Genomic DNA, 15,556 nt, shown 5'->3' with positions numbered 1-15,556 from the left:
AATGACCGTGAGAGTATCAATGCTACTAACATTATAAATTAAATGTCTTCCTTGTCTCGTGAATGGCAATCAGAAGTTCTGTTTAGGCTACCTGTATGCGAATGAAGGGGCAGGGGCATTGAAATGGGCAAGTCTCCGTCGGTCATTCACGAGTGTCACAAGCATCTTTCGCTTGTTCCCTCTGCTTCAAAAGTGGGCCATCGTCATCATTAGCCTGCTGTTTGACAACCACAGGGAAAGCTATCTATTGAAAACTGCTGCTTCTCTAGTTCTATGGGTAAACACCACCAGTTTGTAAATTTTACTGTTTGGCAAGTTAGTTAGCTAGCCTGTTATAGCTCTTAGCTAGCTGGCTAGTGCAACGTTATTTGCTATGAATGTTAGCTTGCTAGCTTACTGGTTATTCAAAACTTTGACAAAATGGTCCAAAGCAAATATGTCTTGCTACGTACAAAATCAATCTCGTGTCCGTTTATTTGCTATCTTTAGGTTGCAAGCGAAGTATAAATTAGATAGTATTAGCCTAGGTAGCCAACGTCCGTCGCCTTTGTTATGTTGGTTATCTTGCTTCCATCCCTTGAGCTAGCATACAAGATGGCAAACTGAAGTGGCAACCCACGCTAGCGACTAATTTAACCTTAGCACCAACATTTTACGTGTGTAATCTGACTCTTGTGTCTGATGGCTAACTTAGACATGAAGCAACGTTATCGCAAGAAATGTTGTTCATTGCATCGGGATTGCTAGAGTGCAAATCAGCTGGTTAGCTCAAACAGCTAACGTTACCTAGCAAGCTCACGTTTGAGATGCTGCACTTGATAGTCAACTTAAGTTTGCCACGGCGATAGTTGTTTTCATTTTATGTCCATGTGTAGCACGTACGTGCAACTTTATTTCACGTTGGCTGGTGTAAATGTACATCAACAGCATAAAAGAAAGCAATTCTGTTTCAGCAGCATTATTACTATTTGAGTGTTAATTATCACTACTTGCTCAACGGTTTGCATTCTCCCGGCCTAGAGCGATATTTATTTTAAGCGGGTAATCAAACAAGTTGACAAGTAACATTACTTGACATGTGACTAAAGCGCAACCCGTCTTAATTTTTCTTGAAATTAGCTATGGTGTGTGAAGTGTATGTTCAGTTTCTCAAACCCTAGGGCCTTTTGTGTCTCTAACCTAAAATGTCACAAAATAGCTCAGTCACAGTTCAGGTCACAGAAGGCCATTGCCCTGTTCGTAGGAAAGACTAGCCTCGAACTTTCTCTACATTTTGATTTGCATGTGTTGTAATGCTGATTTGTTCTCACTACTCCAACAGGACAAACCTTTTAGCCAGGTATGAGGATCAGGCTGCAGGGCTCCAGTCATGCGGTGCGTCTCCTCTCTGAACTCAACCGCTGCCGCCTGTCCCGTCTCCTCTGCGATGTGGTGCTTCAGGTGGGTGGGCGCTCCTTTCCAGCCCATCGAGCCGTCCTGGCCTGCTCATGCACACACTTCCACAGTCTCTTCTCTCAAGGCCCGCGCTCCACTCTCTCCCTGGACTTTGTGTCGGCAGCCAACTTTGAGAAGGTGCTCACTTTCATCTACACGGGGGAGATCTTCACTGACCTTATCGATGTGAGGGTGCTGTATGAGCTTGCTGAGAGGCTGGGTGTGAGGGAACTGGTGCAGGCGTGCCATGCCACCTTCCCTGACCTGCAGAGCTCCTCCGCGGGCCAGTGCGGCCACGAGCGGGACTTGGACCCTGAGGCCGCATCAGCTGGTGTTGCCATGGCTGCCTCTGTGTGCTCGTCCTCTGCCGCGTCCTGTTCTTCGCTTTCCTCCTCTGCTGCCCCGACTCCGGCCACCCCGTCACCATTCTCTCAGGGCAGAGCCTCCAGGTTGGGCCAGCCTCACGCCGTGTCCCTTTCACTCTCCCTGTCACCAAAGGCTGAGGACGCACAGTCACACGTTGCGTACAGCCAGGTGCCAGACAGCAAGCCCTCCTCAGATGCACAGCACTCGCATGCAGTGGCAGAGTGTCCCCCGGTGCTCCCTCTTCAGCTCAAGATGGAAGTGGAGGAAGAGGAGGTGGCCAGTGGATGTATGGAAGAAAGGACAGAAAAAGAGCGGGGTGAGCTGGAGAACACACAAGCAGTGGTCAGTGGGACTAAAACGTTAGCGGGTACCAGTGTCCCACTGAGCAGGGTCTCGGAGGCCTGCTCCTTCCCAGATTCCTCTGCCCAGCTGGGCAACGAGACCTGTGCTCCGTCCTCCTCCTGTGCGGAGCCTCTGGACGGCCTGCAGATGGGACCAGTGGAGGATGGAGTGGTGGCCACCATCTTTGAAGAGGAGGAGGCGGAGGAGAGAAGGAGGACGTCGCAAGCCGGGGAGCAGCCAGAGGGGGCTGAGCAGTGGAGAGGGCTTGCCGAGGAAATCATCGAGTTGAGCGACGAAGAGGAGCGCTACCTGGAGGAGGAAGAGGAGGACGAGGATGAAGAAGATCTGGTGTTTGTCGAGAACGGCAGTGGGAATGGCAGCAGCGGCGCGGATGATCCATCCAGAGAGGCAGGCATGGCAGCGGCGGCCGCGTGTAAAGCCTGTGGGCTGGCACTCCCAGCAGACACCACGGCCATCCGGGCCCACGCCGAGACGCACCTGACAGAGACGGGCGAGTGCCGCGTGTGTGGAGCGGCCTTCCCAGAGCATGGCGCCAGCGTCACTCACGCTCTCTCGCACGTGGGCATCCTGTTGTTCTCTTGTGACATGTGCCAGCTGCAGTTCTGCAGTCAGGCCAAGTTGGTGCGCCACCGCCGGCAGTCGGCAGCTTGTTACAGCCTCCCCTCCCCCGATCAGCTCAACAGTGTTACCCAGAGCCAAGGGGGAGAAGTGCAGTGTGCCGTATGCACCAAACCTTTTGCCAAAGACTTCAAGGTGAGTGGTCTCAAGACGCCAACATCCTATCAACAATTATGATATTAAAAGGAAACAGCAACAGGTCCCATACCAAAGATAAATCAGTTCCCAAACTAGGAGATGTCCAAACTCTGCTTTGTAAATTCAATAGCTACAATGACTGTAAAACTGGCAATTTAAGGTAAGATATGATAACATGACACTACATGATCTTGATAAGAGATCATGAAACTACATGAAGTGTTGGTGGTTGAAAGGCATCCTTTTGTCTGAGATACTTAAAACAAATGCTGCCACTAGGTGGTGCTATGGAAAAAGTTTTAGAACTATTAGAATGGACACCCTGTTACTCTGTAGCCTGACCTCTTCATACTTAATTGTAGTCAGAATTTGAGTCTGATACTGCTCAATTGGGATGTGATTATGAGGCGTGTTTCAACCGATACAGGGGGTGAATCCTGTAGGAAGAACACCCGAACCATCCTTCTTCACAATTGCCTTAATATGGTTTTCTGGTCATTTCTTTAAAGTTATTGCACTGTCTAAATCTTCGTGAAAACAGACGTGATGGTGAAATCTTAAATGTTTACCTTCTAGCAACAGCGTTTTTGTTAGGGAGAATCGGGATGAATGTTATTAGACGTCATTTACGAAAGACATCGACACTTTGTAATTAGACGTTAATTACAAAGACATCGTACTGAAAGCTAATATTTTGTCACTAGCATCCTACATCTATCCTCAAACACAGTTGCATTTTTAGCTCTGAACAAAACCATTCAGGATTTTTTCTGGTTTGAACCGCTCTGGTACAGAACAAGTCTAGACCGAACTTCCCGACCTCAAATTTTGTGGGCGGGGCTAAATTCGACTGGCTTCCAGGCTTGTTACTCTGCTGTTTCCAACTAGATTTTACCAAATGCTGTTCTCTGCCATAAAAAAACAACACAATCAGTTATGTGCTCATCAAAACAGCTGTGTTTTTCTTTTTATATGAATAATTCTTGTGACTTCTTGTCTCTATCCCTAGGCTGTACGAGAGCACCTGCTGACCCACGTTTGTGCCCAGTCTTTGCGCTGTGTGGTGTGCCAACTGTCTCAGCCCTCCCTCTGTGCCCTGCTGTGGCACGCCCTCACACACCTCTCCCTGGCTGCCTTCTCCTGCCCGGTGTGTGCCTGCGGCTTCCTGGAGCGCCCCCTGCTGGACAGGCACATGGTGCTGCATGCCGACACCTCCATGCTGCCCAGGGGAGGAGGGCCAGACGGCGCCAACGGCCTGGAGGAGGACTACCGCTGCTTCCTGTGCCCACAGACCTTCAGCTCGGCCGCCACCTTCCATAGCCACCTGAGCGCCCACGCCGGGGGAGAGTTGGGCCTTCAGGGCTGGGTGGGCGCTAGGAAGCGCAAACACGACACAGGGCTGGACTTCTCATCCTGCTCGTCCTCCTCCCCAATGGATGGTGGTGGAGGAGGCAGCGGTCTGGGCAAACTCAACCTGGGCTTCGGCCTGGGCATGGGTCTCCAGGACAAAGTGCTCCAGGGAGGGTTGCCCTGCTTCCCTGGCGGGCTGATGCCGAACAGCAATGACGGCTCAGGCGGTGCGATGGGTGGAGTGGTGAAGCAGAAGTGGTACCGATGCCGCTACTGCGGGAAGCGCTTTGCCCACTCGGGCGAGTTCACGTACCACCTCCGCATCCACACCGGCGAGAAGCCCTACCAGTGCAAGGTGTGCCTCCGCTACTTCCGCGGCCGCTCAACCATGATCTGCCACCTGAAGACCCACTCTGGCGCGCTCATGTACCGCTGCACTGTCTGCGGCCTCTACTTCTCCACGCTCAAGCTGGTCTCCTCACACATGGAGTTGCACAAGGACCATCTGCCCCCAGACTTCAACATCGAGCAGACCTTCATGTATAACGACCACTCCAAAGAGCCCCTGTCCAACCTGGATGTCCCCTGAGTTGTCGATATCTCAACCCCACTGCCTTGTCCTAAGTGTTTCCTATTTCTTAACCTCCTTGTGTTTGCCAGGGGACCATAGCTCCGTGGACACAGAATGTATTTAACTGCCTGTTGGTATAACCATTGTGCTTTTCTATGTGAAATCTTGAGATGGTATAGCAGACATTTTTTTTTGTTCTACAGAAGAAAAAAAAATCAGCCTTTATGCGGTGCGTAGCAGTTTTTAAAACTCTGTCCATTACTTAATGGTCAATATTCCAAGCAATGTCATAGTAATGTTTGTTGACTGCTGTATGTGTTGAGCGTGTGAAATGAAACCTTTTGAAATTGGGTAGCGCCATGGCTACTTGATGGCAGCATATGATTTGTGTGGGTGGAAATCCCTAGAGTACTATCAAGTAAGTGGTTATCACCTCAGATTCTATTTGCTCTCTCAGGCCTAAGCCATGGAAGACACAACAAGCTTTTTAAATTAACTTTAAAGGTGCAATATGTTATTTTTGTCAGAATTCGAAAATGCTTTGAGACTTACAAAAATGTCATCATTCTAAGGGCATAGTAAAGCAACAGCATCAGACCGTTTTAATAGATATTGTTTGTGCAACTGTTGTTTGTCTGGGATTATATACTGTGTAAACCAAAACATGAAGAAAACAAATCCATAAGAAAAACATGTTTTCAAGCTCTAAGCCTATAGAATGTGCAATTCTATAGTGTGCTAAATCATAGTCTTGTCCTTCAGAATGGCATTAGTACGGAGCCCCTAAGGAGACATGAGCAAAAAAAAATCTAAAGTTTAGTTTTGTGTGCTCACGTGAAACTTTCACGTGCTCACCTGAAACTTTCATGTGCTTACGTGAAACTTTCATGTGCGCACGTGAAAGTTTCACGGGAGCACATGAAAGTTTTGTGTGCGCACGCAAAACCTTTTCACATGAAACTTTCATGTCCACACATGAAACTTTCACGTGAGCACATGAAACTTTCATGTCCACACATGAAACTTTCACGTGAGCACATGAAACTAAACTTTAGATTTTTTTTTGCTTATGTCCCCTTAGGGGCTCCGTACATTACTGTATTGGTCTTGAAAGTGTTTTTGTCTTTGACATCAAGACACTATATATTTCACCTTTATGCTACCGCAGTTCTGAGCAATAGAAAAGCCTCGTTCTGCACACTGACCAGGTGAGGTGTTTTTACTTATAACTGTTAATTACTGAAAATAATTCCTCTTTCAAAAGTCAATTGTGTTATTTTTATATTAGAGCGGTCACGTAGGTATACATGTATAATCTTATGTGGAATATTTTGTGTGTGTCTGTAATACATCGGTTTGTTGTGGTGTTCTAATAGGTTAACGTGGAAGTTCTGTATTTTACAACCTAGGGTCTATTTTTGGATGATAACGAGTCTACATTTTTGTTTGGGAGTAAAACATCAATTGGAGTTTTGAGTATAACCAGAAAATGCCTGTGAGGAGAAAGTCCGTTCAAGTCAATTACCAAACTCTTGTTCAGACTTTCTCCTTGCAAGATAAACTGCCCCGATTGACGTTGTTCTAATCCCAGTTAAAAATTTACTCCTTCATGAGTTATCATTCAAAAGTAGACCCTAGGTTGAAAAATGCCCATCTTCTTTAAGTATACTTAATAATCTTGAACACTTAAATATCGATAACTCCTCTTCCAAGAGACATATCAGTGGTACTGCCAATATAGGAATTGGTGAAAAGAGCCAACACTGGTGCAAAACTGTGTTGTGTAAAACAGATGTTCCAGTCTGTGTTCTGTGCCATTTGTCTATGTATAAGAAAATACTTACATTTTGATAAGCTTTATATGCCAATGTCATTTTAGATCATGTTTATATTTCGATTATGTTTCGGTCATCTTGAGGACTCTCCAACAGACAGTGCTTACCTTAAGCGTGGATTATGTCCTCATGGGCCTCATCTCCTGTTTTGTCAGACTTTTATTTATTTTATTTATACAGTTGTTATTCTTTGTTTTGTTAAACATATTACCATTCACAACACACAGAATGCCTTTCAAAACATTCTAATGGTTTGTCTTTCCAAGTGAAATTAAAATATCGAAAGAAAATAATATGTCATGATTAAACTATGGTGATTAGAGAATTAAATGGTTCCTTGCTAGGCAAACCCAATGCAGTGTATCTACGTCTTTTAAGTGAATACTAGTTATTAGTTCTGAAAACCCACACTAGTTGTATATATATTTTTTATAATGTATTATATGTTAAGGTGAAGCAGATACATGTATTCAGCAGACTGCCATAATTGTAGGGGTGTAAAGATTAACCGATACGTATCGGTATCCGTTTTTAACGTGTAAGATACGGCTACATCGATATGTGAAGCCCCGTATCGGAATAAAACTAAAATGAACCGGTGGTTATATCGATTTACTTGTTAGAAATCGGTTCATAACCTTTTCTGCTCGCTCAGACTCTGATTTACGTTGCAAGCAGCGCGTTCATCCCACTTCCTGTTTTGAAACTACACGTGGCACGGATTTGTGGGTAATGAAATTCGTTTTGGGCTATACTCATTGCCTAAAGTAGACAAAGGACTTCATTACCCATACATCTACTGCAACTTAAGCACGTGACAACTCGCACTCTGTCGTTGTTTGACAGATTTTACTCTTTTGTTTGTCAAAATCCAGCGCGAAATTAAACACTTACTATAGCATTCCTAAACGGCAACGATAGTCTGTAGAGTAGCCTTACGTTTGATGAAGGGATTTCCTTAATGTTAAAGAATAATTTGGCCCTTGCTGCTAAAACGATGTACAAATTATTATTATTATTTTGTTCATATTCACTCCCTTGCTGCTAAAACGATGTACAAATTATTATTATTTTGTTCATTTTCACTCAGACTTGGAACAAAATAGGCCCAGTTCATTGGCCTATGTTGTTCTAGCTATGAGAAAAGGCCAAGATTGTCTTAAGCACCGTTTTATTTTATTTCGGTATTGTCTTACCTCAACAATAGGCTACAGCTCCTTGAAAACAATCAGATATAACTCTAAAATGTTGTATCTGGCTGCTTTGTTTGGCTGAAATGTAGACTATTCTTTTTTCATTTCAATACAATATATGATACAAACCTCAGTTTAGATAATCATATTCACACATTTGTTTTTGCCTAATTGACATGACCATGATCATTTATAATATAAAATTAATTTGCACCTTAAGCAAATGATAAAAAATCTTTCAGAATGCTTTCCATTCTTCAACTGCATTGAACTGCATCGAATCGCATCGAATCGTACTGAATCGTTTTTTATGAACATGTATCTTTTCTTGTATCGAATCGTGCCCATGTATCTAGATGTGAATCGTATCGTCTTTTACATGAGAGATTCACACCCCTACATAATTGCCTTTATTTTGTTTTGGTTCACATTTAGAACTTTATTATACGAGTGAGTCAGCTTGCACTTTGCTACAAATATTTTAGACACCCGATGATGGGGATGCACGATATTGTTGGTACAACATTCTGCAGATATTCCTGGCAGAAAATCGGCAAGACTATATTGGAACAAACAATTAGGGTTTCAGAGGAAGCATCATACAGACCTGTTCAAATAGGATGAGACCTACTTTTATTTGAAAATGTCATATATCAAATTGCATATTTTACATTTTACCAAGTTGAAATGATTTGGGGTAGAATTAAAGGAAATGTGCCTGTATCTGCAACGAATAGGCCATCAAAATAAGAACAAATGGTTAATTCTAGTACAGGAAAGACCCTTAAAGGAAATGAAAAAAAGATTTGTATATATCGGCAATCCGCTAAAATGAGTTTGAAAATATCGGTAGAAATATCTACATCCCTAACACCTGAATCTTATACACAAAATCCTTACATGAAATCCACAAAATGATTACGTTTCGCTTCCACAGCTTATTATTTGCAAAACACATAGACAAAGGTGCCCCACAGTCACAATACTAAAGCAGTAAACACTGCTATTTCAAACTGTTACATTGGCTTTGTGATGTGATAACATAGCCTGAATAATGTGTCTCTGTTCTGCAGTGATTTTAAATACCATGTTTTGAAATCAATACAAATATTTTTCTACAACATTGGCTTATACAGTATAGGTTAAGAAATTAAATTAGAATGGAAAGAAACGACTCAATTTCTCTAAGGCATGAGTCTACCACATATAAGTGCTTTTACGGGACAGACATGTGGTTCCAGTGTTATGATCGTGTCATGTAATTGGCTGTGGTAATATACTTGACGTGGTCTGCCAGTTTGTGGAAGATGTTCTGCTTGTTGATGGATTTTCTGATTTATCTCTAGAAAATGAGCCTAAAGTATGTAAACAAACTTGTAATGGGTCTTCAAACTGTAATTACAAGAGGGCAAAAGTCCACATTTCTAAAACAATAGATCATATCTCATTTACAGGCTATTTTTTTATTCATTTGTATTGTGCATGTTAGTTTTTGGTGGACTTTTCTTTAATAACAATACAAATAATGGACAAAGCTTTAGTCATTGACGCTTTAGAGGCTGGTACTATGAATGCAGTGCAGAAGAGTGTTTGCAGTATAGGGGGAAAAACATTTCATATGCCCCTCTGTAGTTCTCCTTCACACAGGAGACTCATATTTAGATAGAATAAGTGTCCACAGTTTGGTAAATTTACCTTGGATTTTGGCACAAGGGATTATAACACCTAATCCTGTGTATTAATGTAATGTAATCCCCAGATTTCAGGATTTTTTCTAGGAAGTTCCTGTGGGACTCAACATTTGCGAGGGAGAGAAAGGAAATACTTCTTTTGCCTCTTCATGTTGGTCTCTATGCTTTTCCCTACCCCTGCAGGTTGTGACAGAATCTTAAAACGAACACAAATGTACACTTTTCAGCATCTCACAGGAGTCTTAGTGCTGATTTTCTGCTTGCTGTCATGTCCTAGGAGCCCACATCGGACTGGCTGGTGCTGGCGTTGCTGAGCTTGCGCTGATTCCCTGTCTTTGTCCCTGGAGTGGCATCAGCTGCGTTGGCATTGGCCTCTGGTGGAGGTAAGTGTTGCACCACTGCGTTGATGAGGTTGGTGCGGAAGCTCTTGCTTAGGAAATTGTAGAGTATAGGGTTGGCCACGCAGTGGAAGAGGGACACGCACTGGACAATGTCGTAGGAGAAGTAGAGCACCTCGACGGTGTTGCAGGAGAAGACGTGTGGGTCCACGTCGTCCAGCATCAGCAGGAAGAACACAAGGTGGTAGGGCAGCCAGGTCAGCACGAACACCAGCGAGTACACGTGCACCAGCCACACGTCTCGCCGGCCTTGCACATCCGGGGCCGAGCGGACTAACCGCGCTATCAGCACGTTGCAAGTGATGATGACCGCGCTGGGGCCCAGGAACTGAAAGATCAGCGCAATGAGGGTGAAGCCCACGAACCAGCCGGTGTAGTTGTACTCGGGCATCAGGTAGCAGCCAGGCTCATCCCATTCCAGCAGGTCAACGTGCACGTTCTCTATCAGGGCCAGCACCAGCGAGAGCAGCCACACCCCGCCACACAACAGCCACCGGCGGGAGCGGTCTGGTGGGAAGAAGGGATGGGACGAAGGCCGGGCCAGACTCAGATAGCGCTCCAGGGTCATGAGGGCCAGGAAGAAGGAGCTGCTGTAGAAGTTGAGCAGGAAGATGAGATGGGTGACCCGGCAGAGGAAGCGACCCCAGATCCACACCTTGTCCATGGTGAACTCCAGCATGTAGAAGGGCGAGGTCAGCACCATCATCATGTCAGACAGGCTGACGTTGAGGACGCAGAAGAGCACGCCGCTAGCCGAGTGGCGCCGCCGCCAGTTGACCCATAGCACCAGGCCGTTCTCGACCAGGCCCACCATGAAGGTAAACAAGGACATGAGGAAGAGGGCGATGCGTCTGTAGTCATGATCCAGCTTGAGGGTGCATTCGTACAAGAACCACGGTGTGCTGTTGTAGTCGTATGTGGAGTTGTAGTGGTCATGGAAGGGAAGCGCTATGTCATCCAACGTCATGATCTGTTCAAGAAAGTTAGATAGAGTTCAAGTTCAAAATTTGTCACATTTGATAAACTGCAACAGGAAGGAAAGAAACTTTTTTCTGGACCACTGCATGATTAGCAACAACAGTACAGGTCCAGGTCACTGCAGCTGTTAATAACTAGATGTACCGCAGAGCGGTACAAAATATGACCGCCGCCCAGTCCAGCACATTTTTTCCATAAAAATAAATCTCGCTGAAAGGCATATTTTATTCTAACACTAAATTGCATTGTGCACACTCAATTCTCACTGGTATTTGCTAGACAACAAGTACCAAAACATGATTAGTTCATAGATTTCACATGTAAAATTCATTTTATACAACCCCACCCCCATCTTGCCTGTTCATAATTCTGAGAAATTCTTGAATTGTGTGCATGTGTGCGTGTACATGTTTATGTTTATGTGTGTGTGTGTGTGTGTGCATGTGCATGTGCTTGTGTGTTTGCTTGTTTATGTGCCTGTGTGTGTGCATGTGCATGCATGCGTATATATGTCTACTGTGTGAGTATGTGTCATACGTAGGATTACTGTGAATGTATGTGTGCGTGTGTATCTGTTTATGCACATGTGTGCATATGGAATGGGTTTACATGACCCCTGGAGGCAAACATACACAAAAAATTGGTCATCCTAGGCCCTACGGTTCTCAGAAAACTGTGTCTGCCCTACCCTCCTTTCGGAGGGTCCAGTCCAGCGGGGGGGCTACAGATCAAAACGAAAAGCGATGGTTCCATGCTATCCATGTGGGGTTACATGCCCACCAAGTTTTGTGTACCCCGGTCTTTCAGTGTCCCGGGAATCCTTGTTGTTGTACGGTCACTAAATGTACACATAAATTATTTTATTGTAAGGCCCCCCATGAACGAATGCATTCGGAGGGACTGGACCCTCCTTTCGGGGGGTCCAGTCCAGCGGGGGGGCTACAGATCAAAACGAAAAAAGGAGGTTCCATGCTATCCATGTGGGGTTATTTGGACATGCGAAAAAGAAAAGAAAAAAAATCTGACTAAACCTATATGACCGCCGCTTCGCTGCGCGGTGGTCATAATTAGTTAATGCACCAAATCAACCAGATCTAAGGGATCAAGTGGGCATGATTAGATGACCATTGAGGGTGGTGACAGTGAGGAAATCAATTCCTCAATCCTTCAACTTTCAATACAGCTTCAGCTAAAATACTTCTGTGCCTGTTGTCTATTTGATATGTAATGATTTGTAATACATTTATCAGAATACTTCAGAAATCTTTGTATGTTTCGAAATGGTAAGACTTTGTAAAGAGTAGAAATAGTGTTGTTGTAATTATAAATGTTGGGTAAACCAAGCCACCTGACTTAAGCTGTGGGTAGGCCCTTACATATTGTTCATTGATGTTCATTTGACAAGTGATGCAGTTGTCATCTTCAGTAGCCCCCCCCGCCCCCAAATGGTTTTGTTGATTAATAGCTGTTATACATGGGCTTAGTTATGTCCTTAGATGTCTAATGTGATGCCATACCACTGGCCTTGGACAAAAACAGAGTGTAATAATCTGCAAATCTTGTAAACTCATAGTTGCAAAAAGGACACAGACAATAATTTGCCTATATCATGGAAAATTTATTTTAATTTTGAATTTCAGATGCTCAGATCTTTGCCTCAGATGGCACTGCATTAAAACCAGATCTGTTTCTGTAAAAAAAAAAAAAAATTGTATGGGCTATGGGAAAACCTCTGACAACCATTATCTATGAGCACAGTTTGATACTCAATTCAGAAATGCTAGTCTAAACTAGCCAAAATTGTATTTAGACATGATACAGAAATACCACTGTCTTATCTTGGCCTGAGCTTGTTTAAAATGGATTCATGTAACGTGGAAAAAGGTCCTGTGGTTAGACCAATCAAAATTGATAATTCATTTAGGAAATCATGGGCTCATCTGCACTAAAGAGGAGAGGGGCAATGCAACCTATCCAACTAGTGCTCAGTTCGAAACTTAACTCATCTATGACGGTGTGGGGGTGCATTAGATGTGGGGGTGCATTAGTGCCTACAGCAGGAGCATCTTGCACATCTGGCAAGGCACAATCAATTCTGAATGATGTATACAGTTTTTTTGAACAACATATACTACGTAAGCAATGTCTTTTCCAAGGAAGACCTTGAATATTTCAGGAAAAATGAATTCTGCACATATTTAAACAGTATTTCTCCATAGAGGAAGAGTCCAGGTGCTAAAATGCCTGTCTGCAGTCCAGACCTGTCAAATTAGGTGCATCATAGAATGAAAAACATGATTAAGAATACCCCATACTGTTGAGCAACTGAAATGCTATATCGGGCAGGAATAGGACAACATTTCATTCTCAAAACCTAGTAACGGGTCTCCTCAGTTCCTAAACTTTTACAGAACTTTGTTAAATGAAGAGATGAGGCAGCACACTGGCCCAACTGTTTTGGAACATGTTGCTGGCATTACATTCAATGCATTTTCCATGAAATTGTCAAAATTTTCATTTTCAACATTTGATATGTTGTCTATATGTCCTTTTTGCGGCTAAATAAGGGTTTAGACTTATATTATCACATTATGTTTTTATTTGCATTTTACACAGTATATACTGTTTGAACATGGTGTCTGATTATATCTCCTAATAGATGTTATTGATCATCATGGGATTCCAAATGTTATCCAGGTTTTACAAAAAAATAGCTCACCTTACACTTTTGACACATGTATGCATAACATTCTTAAGTACATAAGTGTGTTAAAACATAATTCCTTCATTGGACAACAGTAACAATGTGCTAACTATTCATTCCCACATCACATTGCAAAAGATCTTGGGTCATTTGCTAAGACTGCTCAGGGATTACAAGTTCCTGAACAGCCTGTAACCTTTTTCCAACCTCAAACTACTAAGCACTGCTAGTGGAGAAACGCAACAGAGGCAAACACTACTGTGCATCCAGCCAGCAGCAGTTTTCAGATGATGTTCAACAGAGGTTTCAGAGAAGCAGCTCGTACAGCGTTTCCTTACCTGGCTGTCAGGTACCCGTGCAGGGATGACGAGGTGAGCAAAGAAGGGGACCTCTCCTCTGAAAAACAGAAAGGTATCCTGGGGGGATCTGTGCCGAGGGAAACCTGATGTCCAGAGACTTCTGTAACTGGGGCTGGAGCTAACAACACGAGTATTAAAGTGCCCCCCTCCCTCTCTCTTTCTCTCTTTCTGTCCCTGTTGGTCTGAACGCACAGGATATCCTCTTAACTTATCTCTCAACAGGAAAGGGAGAGATGCACAAGTGGGTTTATGTTGGTAAGAATTCAAAAGTGGGAGACAGGTGAGATGTTAAATATCGGATGTCACTTTAAATGACAAATAGTGTAACCAACATCTGATTGACTGATATTATGGGCAATCATGTTGGCTATCTCTATTTGCAAATGGTGTACTAAATTATTATATAAAAATATACATAAATGATAAACTTAAAATTAGGAAGTTATTGATCAGTCCATAAGAGTAAATGTGAAACAAGCCTGGAAATGACTATTCCTGGATTCGCCTTTGTGTAACAACTATGGTGGCACATCTCACCATGGGATATAGTGGTGCATCATTTAAAGAGTTCCAAATTCTAGGAAAAACATATAGGTGGTCTGAGACTGATATGCTAAAAAAAACAGCCCCCACATGTAGGACAATAGCAGGAAATACCTCAAAGTCCTAGTGCCAGTGTGAAGAGTAGGAGCAGCGGGGGAGTTAGGAAGCCTGACGACCATGTGGGCTGTGGAGGAAGGCAACCTCTTAACCTAAACTCCCGTCCAATTTGATTTGTTCACTCTAGTGCCCAGGTTAGAATGGATGCCCTGGGATGATTCGCTGATTTCCACGAAACAATTAGGAATTGACATTCACCTCAGCAAGGGAGTATGTCAGAAAGGAGACATTGAGGCACACACTTTGCAAAACAAGTGTGGTGCATGCATGGTTTCATATTAAATTTGCCATGGAAATTATTGGCTTTGGATGATTTTGTATCAGTCCCTCGCCAAACTTCACTCTAAACCCTTCTTAAACCCACCAACTCCAAAATCCTTTGACAGAATTACATTTTATCTGTAACATTAGACTTTGGGTAAACACATCTCAAAAATCTGAAAAGAGGGAAAACCCCATTTATGTGTCCTTTTGCTACCACTCCAGCATGTAGGAAACCAGTAACTGTCCCCCCTCGCCGTACGTTTTTGTTGGCAACATTTCAAATTGACTGCAGATAAATGTGAGGTGGTCAGGACGCCATGTTCCAGCCCCTTACAATTGGTCTGCTCGTCAGCAAATTCAGAGCTTACGGAGGTCTGAGGTTCTTCTTGTATCCTCTTTTTCTTTGTCTCTCCTCATCCTGCGTGTTTCCCTTAGTTAAGAGAAGTCACCCCTTTTTGCGAGAGCAACAGGAAGCAGACTGTCAGCAGAATTATGGCTTCTGGTAAGGGGGAATGAATCCTGTTCTGGCCCTATGTGAGCTTGGTGTAGGCTTAGAGTACAGCACCACTTAAGTAACCTTAACATTTACCTTAGTCTTTCATTGTATTGCCATATGCGCTGAAATACGATGCTT

The 15,556-nt window shown here is 43.7% G+C and overlaps 2 protein-coding genes across 2 annotated transcripts; one reads left to right on the top strand and one right to left on the bottom strand.

Moving 5' to 3' along the window:
• The first annotated feature begins 147 nt into the window (after positions 1 to 147).
• zbtb39 (zinc finger and BTB domain containing 39) lies at positions 148 to 7,016 on the top strand. Its single transcript, XM_076276478.1, has 3 exons — positions 148 to 277; positions 1,322 to 2,916; positions 3,929 to 7,016. Exons 2-3 carry the CDS (start codon positions 1,342 to 1,344, stop codon positions 4,856 to 4,858), a joined length of 2,505 nt encoding a protein of 834 aa, XP_076132593.1. The 5' UTR covers positions 148 to 277; positions 1,322 to 1,341; the 3' UTR covers positions 4,859 to 7,016.
• Positions 7,017 to 8,484: 1,468 nt separating this feature from the next.
• ackr5 (atypical chemokine receptor 5) lies at positions 8,485 to 14,088 on the bottom strand. Its single transcript, XM_076276731.1, has 2 exons — positions 13,978 to 14,088; positions 8,485 to 10,927 (listed from the first exon to the last, which is right to left on the bottom strand). The coding sequence occupies exon 2, from the start codon at positions 10,922 to 10,924 to the stop codon at positions 9,833 to 9,835; it is 1,092 nt and encodes a 363-aa protein (XP_076132846.1). The 5' UTR covers positions 10,925 to 10,927; positions 13,978 to 14,088; the 3' UTR covers positions 8,485 to 9,832.
• Between the last annotated feature and the right edge of the window lie 1,468 nt (positions 14,089 to 15,556).

Source organism: Alosa pseudoharengus, unplaced genomic scaffold, assembly GCF_046254945.1.
Source record: "Alosa pseudoharengus isolate Yale_2024_CS ecotype anadromous, Long Island Sound unplaced genomic scaffold, YU_APseudo_1.1 YU_APseudo_1.1_scf_9, whole genome shotgun sequence".
NCBI lineage: Eukaryota > Metazoa > Chordata > Actinopteri > Clupeiformes > Clupeidae > Alosa > Alosa pseudoharengus.
This window is presented reverse-complemented; position numbering and strand designations above follow the sequence as displayed.